This window comes from Sarcophilus harrisii, chromosome 2 (genome assembly GCF_902635505.1).
Source record: "Sarcophilus harrisii chromosome 2, mSarHar1.11, whole genome shotgun sequence".
Taxonomy (NCBI): domain Eukaryota; kingdom Metazoa; phylum Chordata; class Mammalia; order Dasyuromorphia; family Dasyuridae; genus Sarcophilus; species Sarcophilus harrisii.
The window spans coordinates 249,376,199-249,397,479 of record NC_045427.1 but is presented as its reverse complement, the minus strand read 5'-3'; the positions used below and the strand labels follow the sequence as shown (position 1 = coordinate 249,397,479).

The window sequence follows — 21,281 nt, the reverse complement described above, 5'->3', positions numbered from 1 at the left end:
TGGAATGCTTTTATATTTTTATTAAATATTAAAACAATAATTCTCTGAAAATAAAAGCTACTTTCCAGATGACCCAGATTTTCAAGGAAGCTTTAAATAATAGACAGGGCCTGCTCATGTCTAGTGTTTGATGTTCCCATCACCCTTAAATTTGTCAGCAATGATCCAATGAAGGTGACAAGGCACAAAGAGAACCTATCTTAGTGTGAGTATAAATGAAGGGGAAGGAGAGAAGGCTCATGGCTGCCCAGGTTTATTGAAGGATGACATGTTGAAGTGGAATTCAGATGTCTCTTTTCCTTCTTCCTAGTGTATCTCTTTGCACATGCTAAGAATTTAATAAATTTTTTTATTCATTCATCTCAGGGAGCATAGCAATTCAGGGTGAAAAGCTAGGTAATGATGCTATCCCTCCTTCTGGAGCAAAGAGGAAAGGGCTCCTATCTATTTTGTCCCTATCACATTCCAGCTCCCTGGGAGGAGATCCAAAGATCCTGCCATTCTTCTAGGAGCTAAGTGGGCCGAACCTTCATCTCACACACTTTGTAGGAGTAGTTATTCCCATGACCTGTCTTCCAGTTGATTCCATCAGCTGGGCTCTCATGGGGCCCTTTCAGGTACTGACCATTGAGGTTGGACATGTGACAGTCATTGTACCACCAGGCCCCCTGGTAGATCATAGCACAGTTGCCCTCATATGCATCGTTGTCCCGGTCTCTGGTAGTGAAGCCAAAGTGGTTATGATACATCAGGGAGTCACCTGTAGAAAGTCATTGTTTGCAAATACAGATAGGTCATTTCCCAAAGTGAGTAACAGACAGTACAGCTATCCCTTATTCATCACAAGGGTTAGAAATATCCATAAAATTATCTATAAAATCCAAGTAAAATTTTCTGGTCCTCCCTTTGTATCAGAGAAGAATTCTGAATGTTTTTTTCTTTTTCTTTTATGGAGTGTTTATAATACCTTATTATAAAATTTGGGTTAACTATTTGGTCATAGACTATATTATATAATACTATACATATGTTATACATTTCTGAGTTTCTAAATTTTTTCTGGATCTTCTGCTAACCTTCATCTGAGATATCATCTGAGAGTTCAACAAAACTCCCCCAAAATTCCCATTTAATTTCTTATACCAACCCTAGATACATCAAAAAGGTAATGAGGAAAATTCTAGAGATGTTGTGTCCTACGGAAGAAGAAATATAAAGAACAAAGGTGGACAAAGTCAGTGGATTGCTGACCCTATTTGAGGCATTTGGAGAGGGATTCTTATGGATTTGCTGAGTTATGAAAATATCTATACCCCTCTAAACTCCTTTTTAAAGAGTACAGTGTGTTATATATAGCACCAGATGAAGTTAGGAAACAGAAAATTCTGCAATCATAGGGTGGTTTAAAAAGACCCTTGAGTCACAAAATGGCAGAGGAGGAGAGGAGTGATATCTAGGTGGCAGCTAAGTGGTGCAGTGGATAGAGCACCAGCCCTGTGGAGACAGGAGGACCTGAGTTCAAATCTGGATTCAGACAAGTCACTTAAACTTAATTGCCTCAAAGGGGGAAAAAAAAAAAGCCTGGGCTAAGAATCACAATACCTGTGTTTTGACATCAATTTTTCCATTCACTGGTTATATATCAGCAAATCTCATGATCCCTTAGGATTTCATATACTCATCTATAAAATGGGTATGATAATACATGTACTACAAGTCCCACAGAAATTTTGTTCAGATAGAAGTGTTGGTATCTTTCTAACACATCATCATATTTTATTTGGTAGAAAGTAAGATCCTTGAGTGCAGGAACTATTAGTCTTTTGTTTTTATTTGCCCTCGTGAGAAGCAATATGATATAATTGACAGAGAACTGGCCTCTAAGTAAGGATGACATAGATTTGTATCTTACCTCTGACATATATATCAGACTTAACCTAGCTAAGTAACTCTCTTCAGTCTAGAATAGTTTCAGAAAAACTTTGGTAGAAGTTTTGTCATCCAGGAGCTTCCTATATCAATGAAATCACAGGTCCCATCTCTATCCCTGTCCTATTTCTCACTATAGAAATGCCCTACAGCCCTATGGCTCCTCCTCTGATTAGTTGGTTATTCACACACTCTCCATTTTAAGAAGGAACCTCAGGTCAACTACCTTTACATTCCAGGATCCCATCAATAGTCACAGGACTTTCTTCTCTATCACAGCCCCTCCATGAGTAACTTTGACTTCCCACTTTTTCACCAATTTTGGATGTGTTTCTTCCCTCAATAAAATGTAAGCTCCTTATGCTCAAAAGGCTATAAAACTGAGCATACTCTTTGATCCTGCAGTATCTCTACTAGGACTATATCCTAAAGAGATCATAAAAAAAGGGAAAAGAACCCACAGGTACAAAAATGTTAGTGGCAGCCCTTTTTGTAATTATAAGAAACTGGAAACTGATGGATGCCCATCAGTTGGGGAATGGCTGAATAAATTGTGGTATATGAATGTTATGGAATATTATTGTTCTATAAGAAATGATCAGCAGGATGATTTCAGAAAAGCCTGGAAAGACTTATGTGAACTGATGCTAAATGAAGTAAGTAGAACCAAGAGAACATTATGCACAACAAGAAGATTATGTGATGATCAACTGTGATGGACGTGGCTCTTTTCAACAATGAGATGATTCAAGGAAATTCCAATAGACTTGTGATAGAAAGAGCCGTCCACATCCACAGAGATAACTATGAAGACTGAATGTGGATCAAAGGACAGTATTGTTTGTTTGCTCATTTTGTTTTTCTTGTGGATTTTTTTTTCTCCTCTTGATCTGATTTTTCTTGCTCAGCATGACTAATATGGAAATATGTTTAGAAGAATTGCACATGTTGAACCTATATTGGATTGCTTGCTATCTAGGGGAGGGAGGAAGGAAGGAAAGGGGAGAGAAAAATTTGGAGCACAAGATTTGAAAACTATCTTTGCATGTATTCAGAAAAATAAAAAGCTATTATAAAATATAATCTTTTTCAAAGCAGAAATTTTTTTTCTGCTTGTATTTATATTCACAGTGCTTAGTACAATGTATACATACAGTAACTGCTTAATAAATATTTGTTGACTTAATGACTATCTCTGTCCCTAGTGTTTAGCACAGTGCTTTTCATCTAATAGGTGCTTTAAGAAAATTTCATGAAATTAATTTTGCTCTAGAATTACTTGTGAACCTCCCAAAACTTCTATTAAACTAGCAGTTCCCTAAGAGCAGGAATTGAGTCTTTTTTATATTTAAATCTCCTCTATCACTTTGCTGAAACAAATCAAAACATGCTGTATTAGGTGAAAAACTGCTCCAAAAAGTAAAAGTACTCATGAGTACTAATAAAAGATTTGACTCTGATTAACTGACAGAGCTGGAAAAAGATATTTGTACACTTTTAAGCAATGAACAATATTATATTCATGTGAGAATTAAGTAATGAACTGAAAATTCAAAACATTTGGGTTCAAATTCTGTCTTTGATAATTACTACTTGTATGACCCTGGACAAGAGATTCAACCCCTGTGGGCATCAGACAGCTCCCCAGGACATAACTACTATGTTATATAAAAAGTGGTAATCTGTGTTAGTGCAAAGAGCCTCCACAGTGAAGAAATCACAGATTTTCCCCATATTTACAAATTTTCACAGTGATCTTCTGGGTCACTATGTGTTCTGTTCTACTCCTTGATTTTTCTCTACCTTGTAGGGTTATAAATCAATCCTTTACCCACCTGCATTTCCATCCACAAAGGCTCCCAGATTCAGTTTGTAGTTGTCAGTCTCTCCAGCAACCTGGAACGAACTGTACTTGGCAAAGTGGTGATTGTGGTCAAAGTCTTGGAGATCGATTCGGAGTTCACTGTCACCTAAGTGAGAAAGTTGGATAATATCTCATCACGTCTCATCTTCCCAAAAGTGTTGGAGATCGAGACCTTAGGTTCCTGGGAGTAAGCACTCCCAGGAGTGCTTAAGGGACTGCAGTATCTCTACTAGGACTATATCCTAAAGAGATCATAAAAAAGGGAAAAGAACCCATAGGTACAAAAATGTTAGTGGCACCCCTTTTTGTAATGACAAGAAACTGGAAACTGATGGATGCCCATCAGTTGGGGAATGGCTGAATAAATTGTGGTATATGAATGTTATATTCAAAGCAAAAGGGAATCCTTTCCCTCCTTAGCATCTTTCTTCTACTTCTTTTGGACCACCACTGCTCATCAGACCTAGAACATTTGGAGGGTTCCTGGCACACAATATGGGAAATAAGTGCAGATTTTATGTTACGGTAGAGTTGAAGGGATTCTAGAATTGAGGAAAACTCTAATGGATCTTTCCATATCTCTCAATGTCTTGCCAAATCTCAATCCCAGGCATCTTAAATCAGATTAGAAAATTACATCTCAAGTATTACTGTCCACAGGATGAAAAGCATCCTCTTCATTGTAAAATAGAAAAGATATGATTACTACCTATGGCTCCTGAAAGCAGCTATTCCCCAAAGCTTGGTCAGGACCATTTCATTTCATTAAGGAATTTCCCATAATGCAGCTGCCCCATAACTTCTCCAAGCTCCTTATGATCTGTCTTTTTGGGTGGACATCCAGGGACGAGCTTGTAGACCCAAAGCCTTCTACATCCCACACCCAGGAAGAGAGGAGAAACCAAGAAACCAAGCAGTCATCCCAGAACTGCTCTTCCTACAGACCCCTGGAACCTCACCCTGAGTTGTCAGCAAGTGAAGATTATCATTTCCCAGGCAAAACTCTCCCAGCCTGCTTCCAAAACCCCTCTTATAAGCAGTCCAGGACCGGAAAAAGTTCACAGATCCATCAACCCGTCTCTGGAAAACCTGTAGAGAAATGGAAGCACCCCCCTCCCCCAGCCTCAAAAAAAGTGTTTCTTCTTCCCCTTTCTCCTCTCCCTCCCAAAGACAGGGTGAAAATATAAGCACCTGACACCACTAGCATGAGCTTTTCATCAGTCTCCCAAGAGCAAAGCCCAGGAATCCTACTCCCATAGGGTACAATTCCTCACCCTCCAATGGGTTGAGGGCTTCTCTCCTCAAGACCACACACCAGGCTGAGGCATAGCTTGGATTATGCAAAGAGAGAATGGTTCAGCTGGGCTCCCTAAAGCTGATAGCATAACCCTAGGCCCAAACTGGCCCTACCTACTGTAGACTCAGGCTACTCTGCGCCTCCCCGCCCCCTCCCCAAGCACTGTCTCACAGTGGCCACACATTAACCAGGGAAACCTCCTGTTCTGTCTTCTAACTCTTAGGCCCTCCTTCCGGGTCCCTTTCAAGCTACAGCTGCTTGAAAGGCTGGCCTGGGTGCTTGGATATGGGTGGGATCAGAACTGAGACTCCATTAAAACTGCAAACTTGACTTTTTTAGAAGCATCTGTTTCCTGAGAGACTTTGGGGGGAAAGAGAAGGGGAATTCTCTTTTAAGAGTTGCTCTTGAGAGCAAACTGCAGCAGAAGCACTTCTCCAAGGCCCTGGACAGACAAAATGACTGAGCCGGGCTCATACTCACAGTCCAGCCCCCTCCATCAGTGTTCATGTCACACAGCACAGTCAGAGACTTGCAGTCAGAGAGGTAGATGGTGTACCAGCCACTGAGAGTATTCCCTCTGCCTAGCAGTTCCTTACAATTTCTTGCCCCTACAGAGAAAAAGGGTTAGAAATGGAAAGCCACATCCTCTGCCACTCCAACTTTGGGAGCAGTGGAACGGCTAGACGGGGGAGTGAGCAGCTCTGGAAGAGCAGTAGGCTGACAGAGACTCTCAGAGTCCCCTAACCCTGGAGAAATTTAGACTGCTTTGGGAATAGTGAGGAACTGGACACATCTGAACCTCTGCTCCAGTCTTCTGAGCCCTTGAGTCAAGTGGAGGGATAGGAATCAGGAAGCAATCACCTGTCTTGCACAGATGAGTTTCCAACTCCTCACCTATACATGGGAAAAAAATAATCAAATGCTTGGAAAACAGAACCTTCAGTCAAATTTCACTCTTAGGCTGTGATTACATACATTTACAATACAATTACAAAATACAATGCAGCAGACATTTATTAAATACCTAGTATAAATAGGACACTAAGGAAAGGCAAAATTTTAGATAATAATAGCTAGCATTTACATAGTATCTCAAGGTTTGCCAAGAGCTTTAAAAATATTGTTTCATCTTAAACCCACCAACCCTGAGAGGAAACTGAAACTCAGATTTTTCCCGTCTCCAGGTCAAAGTCAAACATTCTAGTCCTCTAATCCCAGAAACAGAGTTCTTTCCATTGTCCAATCTTATACTCTGATCCAATGATATTTTCCTATCTCCTCAGTAGAATTTCTACACTAATAAAGATGTCAGGACAGCTAGATTATACTATAGTGCACAGAGTTCCAGGACTGAAAGATTTGAGTTCCAATTCTGCTTCATACACTTATCTAGTAAGATAATGTGATTATAAGAAAGTCACTAAACCCACCTCTTCAGTTTCCTAATCTATATGATGAGAGTCATAATAATAAAAGCTTCTATTGTTCTGGATTGTTGTGAGAATCAAACAAGACATATAGATAGATATATCTTTGCAAACCTTAAAGCACTTAAAAATATTAGTTATTATTGTTATCTTATTTATATTTATATGTTTCATATATTTATATAGATGTTGCATAGATTCATGTGTGCTATGGTGCTCTCCCAGAGAACATAAACTCTTGGAGGACAGAAATTTCCTTTCATTTTGTCTTTGTTAAGAGGAATAATTATAATCTCACCCTCCACTTTCTAATTTGCTTTACCTAAAGCACACTCCCTACTCCTGGGCATGGTTATGCTTAGTATTTTCCTTTACAAAAGCTCCTTTGGAGGGAAAGGGTGAACAGAGAAAGAGAATACAATAAATGGTTAGAAATACAGTTAGCAATAATAGTTGTAAAAAGAATTTTGAAGCAAGTTTCCCTGATAAGACCTTGTTTCTTAAAAATATAGGGAACTGAGTCAAACATAAAAAATAAGAACCATGACCCAATTGATAAATGATCAAAAAATATGAACTATGCCAAAGGGCTATAAAATTACGCATATCCTTTGACCCAACAATATCACTATTTAGACATGAATCCCAAAATTTTTAAAAATAGGAAAAGCAACTATATATACAAAATATTTATAGCAGCTCTCTTCTCAGGGCAAAAAAAAGGGAAACTGAGGAGATTCCCATTAATTGGGGAATGGTTGAATAAATTGTGGTTTGTGATTGTGATGGAATATCATTGTTCTATGGGAAATGATGAGCAGGATATTTTCAGAAAAACCTGGAAAGTTCTCCATGATCTCAAGCAAAGTGAAATGTATTGTGTACAAAGTAATAGTAATATTCTGAGATGATCAACTGTGAATGGTTTTGCTATCTCAGCAATACAATGATCCATGACTACTCTTAAGAACTTATGATAAAAAAATCCTATCCATATCCAGAAAAAGAACTGATTACATCTGAATATAGATTGAAACATTCTCTCTCTCCTTCACTCTCTCTCTCTCTCACTTTATTTTTCTTGAGGGTATTTTTTGAGCAGGAGGGAAATGTACATTTTCTTTTACAACATGACTTTTATGGAAATGTTTTGTATAACTTCACATATGCTTTCTTAATGAAGGCTATGATTAGGGATAAGGAAAAGAATCTGGAACTTAAAGTTCTAAAAACAAACGTAAAAAAATGTTTTAAATATAATAGGAAAATGTTTAAAATTTTAAAATAACATTTAAAATTATTTTCAAAATTTAAAAAGTAACTGGGAAAAATAAAAATATCAATTAAAAAAATCTATAATGTAACATCTTAAAATCATTATCATTGAAAATTCTTCAGGTCTAATGTTTCTATATTTCAAATGTAAGATTGATTGGCTGTGGTATAAACCAGAGGACTGGTAATAGAGTCATATGTTCCTAGAAATAGAATCTTACCTATTCTTCCAGGCTTTCCTGGGTCTCCTTTGTCTCCTACAGAAAGAAATTGATTCAGAACAAGATAAGTAATTTAAGATTACAACTTTTTATGAGAACTCAACTTGGGAGACTGTCAAAAAAAAAAAAAAAGGAATAGGACCATTGGTACTGGCTATTTTCTGAATAGAACAAATAATTTGGCAGTGACCACTTTCTGAGTGGAGACAATTACTGTGCCTGACTACTGAGATAACTTGAGATACAACCTCTGAATCTTCTCTCCAGAGTCTTTATTTCCACAGATTTAAATGCAGCTTGCTTTCTGGAAGCTTGTTAACTAGGTTAGATGCTGGTTCCTTAGTTTATCATGTGCCTGCATCATTGAACTAAGTTAGAGGAGAAAGATATGGGATTCTGTTTATTTCAACTTTGTTTCCCACTTTGCAAAGTATTCCAAGTCTAGGTTTGAGGGAAGACAGAAGCCTGGGAGTTTTGATCTACAGACCTGCCAGTCATCTGAGCCTCTGGGCCTAGAACAGAAAATTCATGTTTTTCCCATGAAGGAGAAGTTGGGTCTCTAGGAATGAAGAATCCAGAGTGGACATTAAGGAGATCTTCACTGCTGCTGTTCAAGAGAAAGAGAGTCTGGAGATATTTACACTTCAAATGATCTTAGGAGAACAATGATTTTAATCCTTTATTTTTGCTGAACTACATTCACTTTGTGACAGTTTTCTGTTTGTGGAAGAAATCTGGAAAGCCTGGACATTTCTGACCTACTGTGCCATCTTCCCAAAATGCCCCCAAGAAACACATTGATGTCTCACCTGGAGATTATTTGTCTTCTATTCTCTTCCTCTTACCTTTGGGACCCTGCGTTCCTAATTCTCCTGGGCTCCCAGGGGGTCCTCTTTCCCCTATAAATGACAAAAAGACAAATGCTGAAAACATGTCTTCCCAAAAGTATTGACTCCATTAAGGTTTATTCTCTTCAACATTTCAAGTAGCCATCCATCCCAGCCTAGCTCCATGCCAACTGTATCTTCAGCAGCTTTGTGCTCTGATCTAGCAAATGGTTGTGGCAAGCCAGCATCTGCCCCAAGGGGGTTTCTGGACCTGCTAACAAATCGATGGATCAAGGTTGTACTGCCTGTGATAAAAAGTCATTGCATTGCTATCCTAAGAATAAACTAGAAAGTCCCAAACCCTATACTGTTCAATAGTCCTATATTGGTCTAGTTATCTTTTTTTGTGATTCAACAGAAAAAGTAGTGGATCTGAACAGCAAGGCCTTGAGTGCTGGTTCTGCCCCTTAGGACCTTCTTCAAGTCATTTAACAAAAGAAAATGAAAGCAAGAGAAAAAACCTCCCTTGTCCTCAGTTTCCTTCAACATAAAAAGAGGAAGTTCAATCACAAAATTGCTGATTTAACTGGAAGAGACCTTTTAGTAAGAGTCCTTTGTTGTCAAGTTTTGTTTTTCTGCTTAAGTCTCTTTTCTCACTCATCAAATATAAGGAAAGTATGTGCAGATAGCTTTTCCTCAGCTATCTTCCCTTCCTCTTCCCAGATCTGGTCTCCTTCTTATACAGATATCCTGTACAAGGCCAGATAAGAAAGATTTTGCCTTGGAACTATAACAAAACTCTAAGTTCAGAGTCAGTGGGAGGCCAAAGGTACAAAAATATCTTTAGAACTAGAAACTAAGAAGATGCCTCTCAATAGGAAAATATTATTTTATGCATTTAGAAAACTTTATTCTAAGAAAAGGCTTAAACAGACTGTCAAAGGGTCTAGGACATAATAATATTGCATTATAAGAATCAATCAATTAATCAATATTTATTAAACACCTGCTATATGCCAGATACTCTGCAAACTTCTGGGTATACAAAAATAGACAAAAACAGTCCCGATGCTCAAGAAGCTTACACTCTAAAGAAATGGTTCCAGAAAAAGGGAAGACTAGTATGAGTAGATAGCATGAGTAGAAACCCAGGAACAATTTATACAATAATAATAATCCTGTTGAACAACTTTGAAAGACTTAAAGCCAATCACAATTCCAAAGGACCAATGATGAAGCATATAACCTATCTTCTGATAGAGAGATAATGAGTTCAGGATACAGAACATGTTTTGTTTTGGTTTTGTTTTTTGCTTTTTTGTTTTTTGTTTTTTTTAAATATGGTCAATGTAGGAATTTGCTTTTCTTGCTTATGCTTATTTATTGCAAACTTCCTCCCCCCGTGGAAGGAACAGAAGGTTAGTGGAAGGGAAGGGAAAGAAAAATAAATATTTGTTCCTATAAAAATTTAAATTAAAAAATAAAAAAGGAAAGGAAGTAAAAATAAACTGTAACCTACAAAGTAGGGATAGTTATAAAGACTATTCAATTTATTCTCCTCTGGACCTGTAAGTCTGAACAAAGGAAGAAAACAGGAAACAAGTGAAAATATCTTTCTGAAAAATACCTTTAATATTAGAAATACTCATCCAGAAAATGATCCTTCACTAAATGACACCCACATTGCCATTTTCTTTGCACAATTATAAGGTTTTCCGAAATTCTGATTTGCTGGACATCAAGCCATATAGATGAGGGTCGAGACCTCCTGGGAAATCCTCAACTTTCGTGTTCTGGAGTTCTAAACTGCTATAACCTTCATGGTCCTTCCTGCTCTACTTCCCTGTTCCTCCTTGGGTGAAAACTGCTAAATAACTCAGTTAAAAAAAACTGTTCTACTTTTCTCATTTGTGCCTTTCAAAAATGTTCAGAGTAAGAAAGTGTCTGTTATCTCAAACATGTTCCCGGGAGAAGGCCAGGTCTGAGAGTTCCAAGGGCCAGACGTGAGGAATTAGCTAGTTATTACTATGCTGACTAAAAAACAATTTTTAGCCATTCAAAAACAAAAATTAATTTGTACACAATAGATGAGTTTAATGGAGAGAAGGAAGAGTAATTTAGGACTATAGTTGTCAAAGTAACTCTTTCCTACATGGAACAAAAAAGACAGTAACAGGGAATGATGTTGTTAAAATACATCACAAGGCTTGACTTTTTCTATCTTTTCTGCTTAGCCATGAGAAATATTGGGATTGGGAGCTTAGAATGTGGAGTGAGTTGTGGAATGAAGAAAAAAGGGGAATATATTAAGGGAATTAGGGGAAAAGTTTTGCTTGGGCAAATAGAAACCAAATTCTACCAAAACAGTTAGACCAAGATGCTCTTAGAATTAAAAAGAGAACATTAAGGAAGATATTCCTCCCCCCCCCAAAAAATCAAATAGTTGGGTATTTTCATAAATATAAAGCATATGTAACACATAGCAATAGAGACTGGACCAGTGATTTCATTGATATAAGAAATTCCAAGGTGAGGAAACTCTCTTTATCAATAAAGGTCTGTAGCTTCTCTGTGATTTATAATATTAGAAAATTATCTATAAATCACTGAAAGATTAAGTGATATTGCCAAGGTTATACAGTCAGTATGTTTTAGAAGTAGTATTGGAACATAGGCTTTTACAAACTCAAAGCCAAATTCTCTATTACCCCAGCATTGCCTATAACATGCACTATACATACAAGTATAAATTAATTATAATTTATGTCAATATATTAGAATCTTATAGTAAAAGGAAACCTAACTAGATAAATGACTAGATAAATTTACTAATCTGTACCTCTTGATTATCTAAGCCCAGAGAAAGCTTGGCCAAGTGGTCCAAACAATTATAACCTAAAGCATCATTATTAATTTCCTTGTATCATTTAGAAAGATAGATAGATAAAGTGCCTGGAATTCTGGAAACAATCCACTTCTCTGGGGCTGGAGTACCAACACACATGTCATTCCCAATTTCTATCAACATCTCTGTGCTTAGAAAGATACCTATCATTCCTGGAGGCCCAACATCTCCTTTTGGACCAGCTGCTCCAGGAAGTCCAGGACAGCCTTGAAGAATAGCAAGTTTTTCAGATGCTCCAATACCTACAATCTTCACATCTGCAAAAAATGAATCATAAATTCACCAGACATTTCTTAACTTTGGCATACAGTAGTATAAAGCCATTGTCCTACATCTCCATCAATTTATTTTTCAGTGCTAATTAAAATAGCAGGGAAATCTTGTGTTCTGATTTTTCTCTCACAACATGACTAATGTAAAATATGTTTAAAATTATTATGCATGTATATCTATACCAGATTGCTTGCTGTTTTGGGGAGAAGGGAGGCAAGAGAGAAAGAAAAAATTAGAACTCAAAATCTTATAAAAATGAATTGTGAAAACTATCTTTTTTTATTTTTATTTTTTTTTTGCTGAGGTAATTAGGATTGTGACTTGCCCAGAGTCACATAACTAGGAAGTGTTGTGTCTGAAACCATATTTGAACTCAGGTCCTCCTGACTTCACGGCTGGTGCTCTATCCACTGTACCACCTAATTGTTCCAAAAACTATATTTACATATAATTGGAAAAATAAAATACCATTGAAATTAAAAATAAAATAAAATAGCAGGGAAAAAGAAAAAAAGTCATGAAGACTTCTTTGTCTTTTTTTGTTTGTTTGTTTTGATATTCCCAGCTCCTAGAACAGCCCTTGGCATATGATGGGAGCTTAATTAATAAGTATTGGTTGACTGATTAACTTAACATACAGCCTCACATTTTCCTACTACTACCCAACAGAATTATTGAAGGGATACTTCAAATGTGAGAATGATACTAAATGGAAAAGCACTGTAAATTGTAAAGCAGTAAACAAATGTTGCCTACTGTAATAATTATTTCCCTTCATATATTAGGTAAATTTGATTTGTTCTTATATATTTTCATCTTGTCTTCCTGATAACTATTAACTTCTGGGAAGAATAAAGAAGAGATAAGTTTAGCTCTGAAGGAGTTGTGAAATGAAGGCAAACATGCAAGTAAATATAAAATAATGTGATGTCATTCAGAACTACACATTCAATGAAATCAAAGTAAAGGTTTGATCAGAGATGAGTCTTAGTCTGATTCTTAATTGAGTTTAGAATCTAGAGGGGTAGAAAGGAGGAGAGAGATCAGAAGAAGCAGAGCAAGCAGCATGGTCAAAGGAAAGAAAATAAGAACAAGCCTGACATGAGTAAGGATCTTTGGGAAGAGTTAGAGATTTGTAGGAAGTTAGTTTAGAGAAGGAGGTGGGCCTTGGATGTCCAGATGAGGAAACTGGCTTTGTTAGGAAGCAATAGAGAGTCTTGTGGAAGCAAGGAGGTGACAGGATAAAAGGAAGATTAATGTAGCGGTGGTAAGTGTAGGATGAAGCCAGGAAGATCAGGAGACCAAGGAGGACACTGAGGTAGCAATCCTGCAGTGAGGCAATAAAGGTGTGGACTCCAATAGTGTCTGAGCCAATGGAGAATAGCAGAGTTCAGTAACCATCTGATCTAAGCTACCTATAATAAAATAGGCTCCCTCTACAACATACCTGGCAGGGCTCCATCTAGCTCCTGTTTGAATCCCTTCAATAAGGGGGAACCTCTTGATAACAGCCCATTCCATGTTGGGACTGCTCTATTAGGAAGTTTTTCCTGATGCAAAATCTAAATTCATCTCTTTGTAACTTTCTCCCATTGGCCCTAGTCCTGATCCTAACCTCTGAAGATGAACAAAATAAATCTAATTTTTCTTCCACATGAAGGTGAGTCAGCAAGCATTTTATGCATCAATCTTGTGTCAGATATTGCTAGGTCTTGGAGATAGAAAGAAAGATAAAAGACAGACCCTGCCCTCAAAGAGCTCACAATCTAACGAGGGGGACAACATGTGAACTATGTACATTTAAGCTATATGCAATATACAAAATGAGGAATAAATGACAGAGGAAAGGTACTGGAATTAAGAGGGGTTGGAAATGGCTTCCTCTAGAAAGTAGAATTTTAGCTGGGATTTGAAGAAAGGGAAGCAGGGAAAGAAGGAAGCAGAAATGAGAGGATAAATTCCAACAGCCAGTCAAGGAAAAAGTCCAGAGTCAAGAAATGGAGACTTTTGTTGAAGGAATAGGAAGATCAGTGTCACTAGATAGGAGAATATGGATCTGCACTGGATCAAAGGGGATAATGTAAGGTATAAAAAGAATGGGAAAGTAGGAAGCAGTCAGGTTAGGAAGGGCTTTGAATACTAAACATAATTTTTTTGCATCCTGAAGGTGAAAGAGAGTCACTGAGGTTTATTGAATAGGATGGATGATATGGTTAGACCTATGCTTTAAGAAAATCACTTCAAATCCTTTGTACTTTTCAAAAGCTTGAAGACAGTTGTTATATTCCATCAATTTTTCCCTTCCCTAGGTTAAGTATCTTCATTTCCTTCAGCTGATCCTCAAATGACATGAATTCAAAGTCCTTCACTATCCTGGTTGCCTCCAGCTTATCAAAGTCCTTTCTAAACTGCCGTACCCAAACCCCAAACAAATAGGGTCTGCCCTGATCAGACCATCAATGTAGAACTATTGCCTCCTTATTTCTAGAAACTCTCTCTTAATTTAGTCCAAGATCACATTAGCTTTGGTTGTCATGTCATTCTGTTGACCTCTGCAATTTAGTTTCATTTTGTCATAGGATGATAGATTTAGAACTGGAATATAGAAATCAATAAACATTTATTAATGCCTAAGAGGTAACATCAACTGTGCTAGATGCTGGGGGATCTCAATATCCCCCAAAACAAAGCAAAATCTCAAGAAGCTTGCGTTCTATTAGGGGAAACAATGCATACATATAGAATAAAAACAAAACAAATGCAATGTAATTAGTAAGGGAAGGCATTGACAGTTGAAGGGATTAGGAAAGGAAAAAGGAAAGAAGGAAGGAAAAAAGGAAGGAAGGAAAGAAGAAAGAAAGGAAAAGAGGGAGGAAGGAAGCAGTTAAATTTTATCCTAGAGAAAATGAGTCACTAGAATTTAACAAGTAGAGGAATGATATAGATAGTCACTTAAGGTAAATCACTTTGTCAGCTCATAGAAGATAAACAGGTGTGGGGAGAGACTTTCAGCAAAGAGACCAGTTAGGAAAAATGAGAAAGGTTGAGCCATGGTCATGATTTTATGAGTATAAAGAAGTGGTTGGTATGAGAGATGTCAATATAACATCTGGTTTGATATGAGGGAGAATGAAAATAAAGAATAATAGTTAAGTTTAAAAACCTGGAAGATCAGAACAGTGGTAATTGGTACCTTAGAACTAAATAGACAAGTCTAAAAAACAGGTATTTTGAGGGGGAAAGAAAATGTTCTATTTGGGGCATGTTGAATTTAAGATATCTATAGTACATAACTTTAAAGTGTTTGTTACACAGTTGTGATGGAGGAATGAAAGTTAGGAAAGAGATCAGGACTGGATCTATACATCTGTGAGTTATTTGCATAAAGATGATAGTTAAAAATTATTGGAATTAATGAGGTCACTAAGAGAATGAAGACAGAAAAGAAGAGCCCTTAGGACAGAGCCTTTAGGTAAAATTTATGTCATTGATAATAACTCAGTAAAGGAGATTCAGTAGGAAGAGAACCAGGAGAGAGTAGTGTTTCAAAAACCCAGAAATTAAAAAAAAGAGAGTATACAGGAAGAGAAAATGATCAACAGTGTCAAATGCAGAAAGGTCAAAAAGGATGAGAATTGAGAGAGGATACTCAGATTTAGCAATTAGAAACCACCATAACTTTGGAGAAACAAATTTCAGGTGAGTCATGAGGTCAAAAGACATAATTACAAAAGACTGAGGAGTGAGAGGAAAGGAAGTAGAGACAATTAAGCTTTTACTAATGCAGCTGAAAGGGGCAGAAGATAAATAGGAAAGAATTTTAAAGGTCATTTGATTCAGAAAATTTCCATTTTCTAGATGAAAAAATTGAAGCTATAAGAAGTTAAATGACTTCCCAAGATGACACAGTTATTATGTGGCAAAGATAGACTTTGAACTCATTGTCTTAGTCCAAATTCACTTCTATTCTCCACTGAGACACCCTAGATTCAATCCAATGTTCTAGTCTTCAAGCATATTTTTTGGATATTGAATCTGTCAGTAGGGTTACTACACTTCTAGTTTTGAATCATCTTCAAATTACATAAAGATTCTACCCATTCCTTTGTTCAAGTAATTTATAATAATATTAAGAAGAAGAAGAAAGTCATTTCTGGAAAGTATAGGACCTAGTGAATCTGGGGAAAAGGAAGGTAAAGGAGAAGAATGAAAGAGAATTCTAACATTTCAGGTAACCCCTGAAGAGGCTAAAGTGCCATTAACAGAAATGTAGAGTTATATGTGCTTGAGAGAGACAAATGAATGTTTAATTTGAGGTGACACTGGTGTATCTTTAAGTAGAGCAGCCTAGAAGGCAACTAGAAATATGAACCTGAGGATTGGGCGAGAAATTGGGAGAGTCTCAATTTGAAAATTATCTGTCTAGAGACACTAGAAATAAAGGAAACAGTAAGATTTCTAATTTTCTTAGAATCTAAAATTGTCCAACAGAAAATTTCTCAGCAGATAAACTCAAAATCTTATTTGATTCCTATAGATGTTTCTGGCTGATTCTATGAGATTAAGATGAGCTCATCCAATGGAAATGGTCTGAATTAATTAGCACTTTTGATCTTCAGTAAGAACTAGATTTGTTCTCACTTCTTATGGTTCAGGTAGTGACTGACACACAAGAGAGTGAATAAATTGTGAGGAATAGGTAGAAACTTAAACTTATTCATAACTCCCCAGTCACAGACAAGGGAAATCAGAAAAGACTAAATCAAATTGAGAAAATATACCTTCCTTCCACCTTTGTATTTTTTGTGTTTCTATCCTTAATGACACATAGCAAATAATAAATAAATAGTTGTTAAATAATTGATTCCTTGCAGAAGTAGGGAACTATGAGTGTGGAATATTATGTGTGTATGTATATTATATATATAATATGTTATGAGATATGACTGAAGTATTGATTGATTTTTGCCAAATTGCCTTTTCTTCTCTTTATTTTTTAAGCATCGTTACAAAGAATGGCTCAATGAGTAGAAAAAGTAGAGAGAAGTATTCAAAAGTGAAGGCCATATAAAAACAAAAAATCAATAAAATAATCTATTTTTGAAATCTATTTTAATAAATAAATTAAATAAATAAAAATCTATTTTTAAAATTTAAAGCAAGAAGAAAATAAATGGTTTGAATATCAGTTCCTCTCCTTTCACAACAAAATGTATAAGGAAATTCAACATGCATCTCTGAGGCTGCAAAGATAAACCCAGAAACATCAAATGCCCAAAACTATCTAGAGAGTTTCACTCACCCGGACACGTCTCCACAGCCTGAACAGTCAAGAACTTAGCACACAGAAATATGAGTATCTGGGCAGCCTTCTGCATGGCAGCTCTGTTGGGATTTTGACCCCTCAGGAGCAGATCCCAGACTCTTATAGGGAAGAGAAATCCAACCCTAATCCCAGCCTCTTGTTTCTCTTCTTCCTGTGGCACCAACATCGCTTATCGAGTGAGCAAAAATTACATGTCCCCCAAATTAGACCCCTCTTAGCTTCCTGTCTAACTGACCTTGCCTTCCTTCCTGACCGTGTTCTCTGGAACACTTTCTCAAAGGCCCTATCAGGAAGTTGAGGTGAGAAAAGAAGTTGGCTCTGAAGTCAAGGGATGAAAGCTTGGCTCTCAGCCAACTGGTATGACATCTTTGGTCCTCAGCATCAGTATCTGAAAATGAGGAGGTTTAACTACATCACCTTAAACAGCCTTTCCAACTCTAAACTCTAAACCTATGGTTCTATGCTCAGGTGTATTGGTCTGAGTGGTCACTGGTGGGCTGTTGTTTACCAAATGTGGTTTCTCCAGGTTCTAGTAGACAGGTAGGAGAAGTATCAGGACATAGGGGAAAGAGGGCTAAATCTGGAGTCAGAGAATCTGGGTTCATTTGCTATCTGTGTGAATACAGGCAATTCAAGTAACTTCTCTGTTTATCAGGTTCTTCAAAAGGATAATGAGGAGGTTGGACTAGATAACTCTAAGTTCCATTTTAGCTCCTAGATCCTGTGAGCCTCAAAGACTGGCATTCTAAGACCATTTCTTCTCTGTCATTATTCAGGAGAAAAACAAATTCATTCCAGTTTCTTATAGCCCAACTCTTCTAGCTACCCACATATAAAACTGAATTATCTTCCACTGTCTCTGATGTTCTACATCTAAAATATTGCTAGGCTTAGTTGATTTGACTTTCATCATAGCTTTCAAATACTTCCCTGTCTCCACTACCTTTGCAGTGGAGGCCTATATAATCTCACAGTTGGAAAATTGCAATTTGTACCTACTTTATCCCATCTTCCACTTAGATACTAAAATGATCTTCCTAAATCATCTCCACTATTCAATAAACTCCAGTGGCTCCCCATCCCTTCTGGGATCCAATATAAATCATTATCTGGTTTTCAGAGACTTTCCAAAGTGCTCATCTGGTCAGACAAGATATCCTACCAACCCCTTAACATATATCTTCAGTCCACCCTCTAACTCTATGTCTCTGTTTGATATTAGGACCTTCCTCTGTTGCAGGCACCCTGTCCCCCCAGGAACCTTCCCAGTTCAAGGGGTCTTTTGAAGGTGGCAGAAAGTCCAGTGCTCCAAAGAGAAGAGAATTTTCACTTCCAACTTATCAACACAACCCGTCAGAAGGGTCAAGCCAGTCAAGCTGAAACTCCCTGTGGCTCCAGACAGAACCTTAAGGAGACATGGGCCTCTTTACATTGAACTTGGGCCCTGGATTCAACAAGAATGGTCCCTGTGTATACACAACAATGGGGCATTTGTATAACTATACAGAAAACCATATTAATCCCCAAATTTCCCCCATGGTGTTACACAATTAGACCTTAAGCATAGGCAGACATTTAATCATTTCCTCCCAATTCAGACCTGCCTGCCTCTCTTTTGGTAAAACAACAATATAGAGCAGCAGCTAGTGTTGGACTTGGATTTAGGCAAATCTGGGTACAACTTCTCCCTGACTAGGTGTATGATTATAGATAGATCACTTAACCTTTATGAATTTCAGTTTCCTTATCCACAAATGGAGATAAAATTAATCATATCAACATCACTGGGTTATTATGAGACTCAAATTGGATTCATAGTATTTTCAGTTCTGATTCAAGAGTTGCAATCTAATCTAGATGATGCCCTTCTGGGGTCCTTGAGAATCCGGTCTATAATCTCCATGGAAACATTCCTCTGTAGGTTTGGAAGGTTTATATAGCAGGGGGTTATATATAAAGCACTTTAGAAATGTTGCTTGTTAAATGGAACCTTCAGGGGAACTAACGTTAGCCCTAATATTTGCAGGGGAGGGGGCTGATCATTTGGGACTCTTCAGACTGTAGGGCTCCAAATGCATTAAGAATCACCTGGACTATAATTCTATCCATGGATATCTTCCTTACTGGAAGTGACATGTTCATTGCCTGGCTTTTGCTGAAATTTTCATCAGTCCCGCCATCATAGGGAAGGTGGAGAATGTGAAGAGCTGAACTTTGAGAGACCAAGGTCAAAGCTCTTTTCCTTCAAGGCCAAGGTAGTGAAGAGGACCTGGACCAGACACCAACGTGAGTATCTAAGTAACAGAATGATGTGGTCCATGTTAAAGTTCTACTCACACTTCTTTCCCCTCCTGCAGCCTTTGCCAGAATAAGAAAGGGAGCACATGTCCAGTGAGTGACCTGGGTACCTTCAAAACTCTTCTCAAGGAAATTGCTACTGGGGAGAAAGGAAGCAAGTGGTTCCCTGACCTCGAGATACTGACAAGAACTCAGGATTCAGCAAATAGACAGAGAATGAGGATGTAAGAACACAGCTGGTCTCCACAGTGGTAAACCCACATGTCACAGAGTAGGTGCTGTGATATCACAACACCAAAATCTAACTAAGCCTCCAAGTGCTATACAGAAGCCAGCTATTGTTATTTCAGTGACCCTGGGTCAAGATAGATTCAGGCTAACCTATCTTTTGCTTTAATAGCAGCAGATTTAGAAAATTTAATTCAACACACATTTTCAGATGTTTACTATGTGCAGAATGATGATGACAAGCAATTTGAGTCATGTAGGGACCAGTGAGTTGGCAGTTCAATGGGGTTCTTAACTTGGCGTTCACAGATTCCTCCCTACCCCAAGGGATCCATGACTTTTTGCAGGGTATGCCTACAAACTTGTTTTTTAAACTTTTTTTTTGAGGCAGTTGGGGTTAAGTGACTTGCCCAGGGTCACACAGCCAGGAAATGTTAAGTGTCTGAGGCCAGATCTGAACTCAGGTCCTCCTGACTTCAGGGCCGGTGCTCTATCCACTGTGCCACCTAGCTGCCCTGTTTTTTGAACATTTTAATAATTTATTTCAATATAATTGTATTTTTAATTCTATTCTATTTAATGCACTTTAAAAACTTTATTGTGAGAAAGGGTCCAGAGGCTTTAGCAGACTGCCAGAGAGGTCCAGTACACAAAAAGATTAACAACCTCTGACTTAGAACCATTTTATAGACTATGAGAAATCATATTCAGAGGAATGGCTTCAAGGCCTTAAAAGGGGCTCAGTCAGGAAATAGAAATTCTGTGACGACCACTTGAATCCTCTTAGAGAAAAAAGGGGACTGAGGCATCACAAAGATACGTTAGCCATAAACGTTGAAACCCAAAGAATTTTTTGTAAATCCTTGAGCTGCCCAGAAAATTCAAATCACCACATCAATTAATGTCAATATCACCTGATATTGCTTGTTTCTACCCATCTTGCCAAGTCAAGTATCATTGGTAGCCTAAATCATCTCCTTTGACCCTCTTAAAAACTCTGTGAACAAGGTGCTACAAGTATTAACATCCTCATTTTGCAAATAAGAAAACTGAGTGTCCAAGGGACTAAATAAATTACCTATGGTCATACAACTAATAAAGTATCAGAGATAAGATCTGAGCCCCCTGATTCCAATTTGGATTACTACTTTGCTTACATTACCATGCTGCCTTTCACAAAGGACCTGCCAAGAACAATTTGGTGACAGTGGTGTTTTTTCCCCCTAAATAAATCTATACCATGAGTATGTTTTCTTTTAATGTGATTCTTTCTTCTCTAACCCAAGAATTATCCATGGCCCACTGAGTTCCATTTAAACAAGATTGTGAAACTGGGAGGCTGTGATTTTTCAGTCATCATCAGGTAGAACAGGATTCATTCCTTCAGGATTTGACCAGAATTTCTCTGCTT

The 21,281-nt window shown here is 37.5% G+C and overlaps 1 protein-coding gene across 1 annotated transcript; it reads right to left on the bottom strand.

The window, feature by feature from the left end:
- Nucleotides 1-20,241, bottom strand: LOC100914515 (ficolin-2). The gene is made up of 9 exons (XM_012554036.2): nucleotides 17,321-20,241; nucleotides 11,889-12,002; nucleotides 8,859-8,912; nucleotides 8,014-8,049; nucleotides 5,952-5,984; nucleotides 5,571-5,698; nucleotides 4,753-4,882; nucleotides 3,765-3,899; nucleotides 1-760 (listed from the first exon to the last, which is right to left on the bottom strand). The coding sequence occupies exons 1-9, from the start codon at nucleotides 17,508-17,510 to the stop codon at nucleotides 513-515; spliced, it is 1,068 nt and encodes a 355-aa protein (XP_012409490.1). The 5' UTR covers nucleotides 17,511-20,241; the 3' UTR covers nucleotides 1-512.
- Between the last annotated feature and the right edge of the window lie 1,040 nt (nucleotides 20,242-21,281).

Bases quoted from the DNA above. Each gene is read 5' to 3' on its own strand.
- LOC100914515 (XM_012554036.2), bottom strand. From the start codon at position 17,510: ATGTTGGTGCCACAGGAAGAAGAGAAACAAGAGGCTGGGATTAGGGTT. The intron at 8,913-11,888 runs GTATCTTTCTAA...TGTCATTTATAG, and splicing joins TGGGCCTCCAGGAATGATAG to GGGAAAGAGGACCCCCTGGG. The intron at 5,985-8,013 runs GTAAGATTCTAT...TCCCATGTATAG, and splicing joins AGGAAAGCCTGGAAGAATAG to GTGAGGAGTTGGAAACTCAT.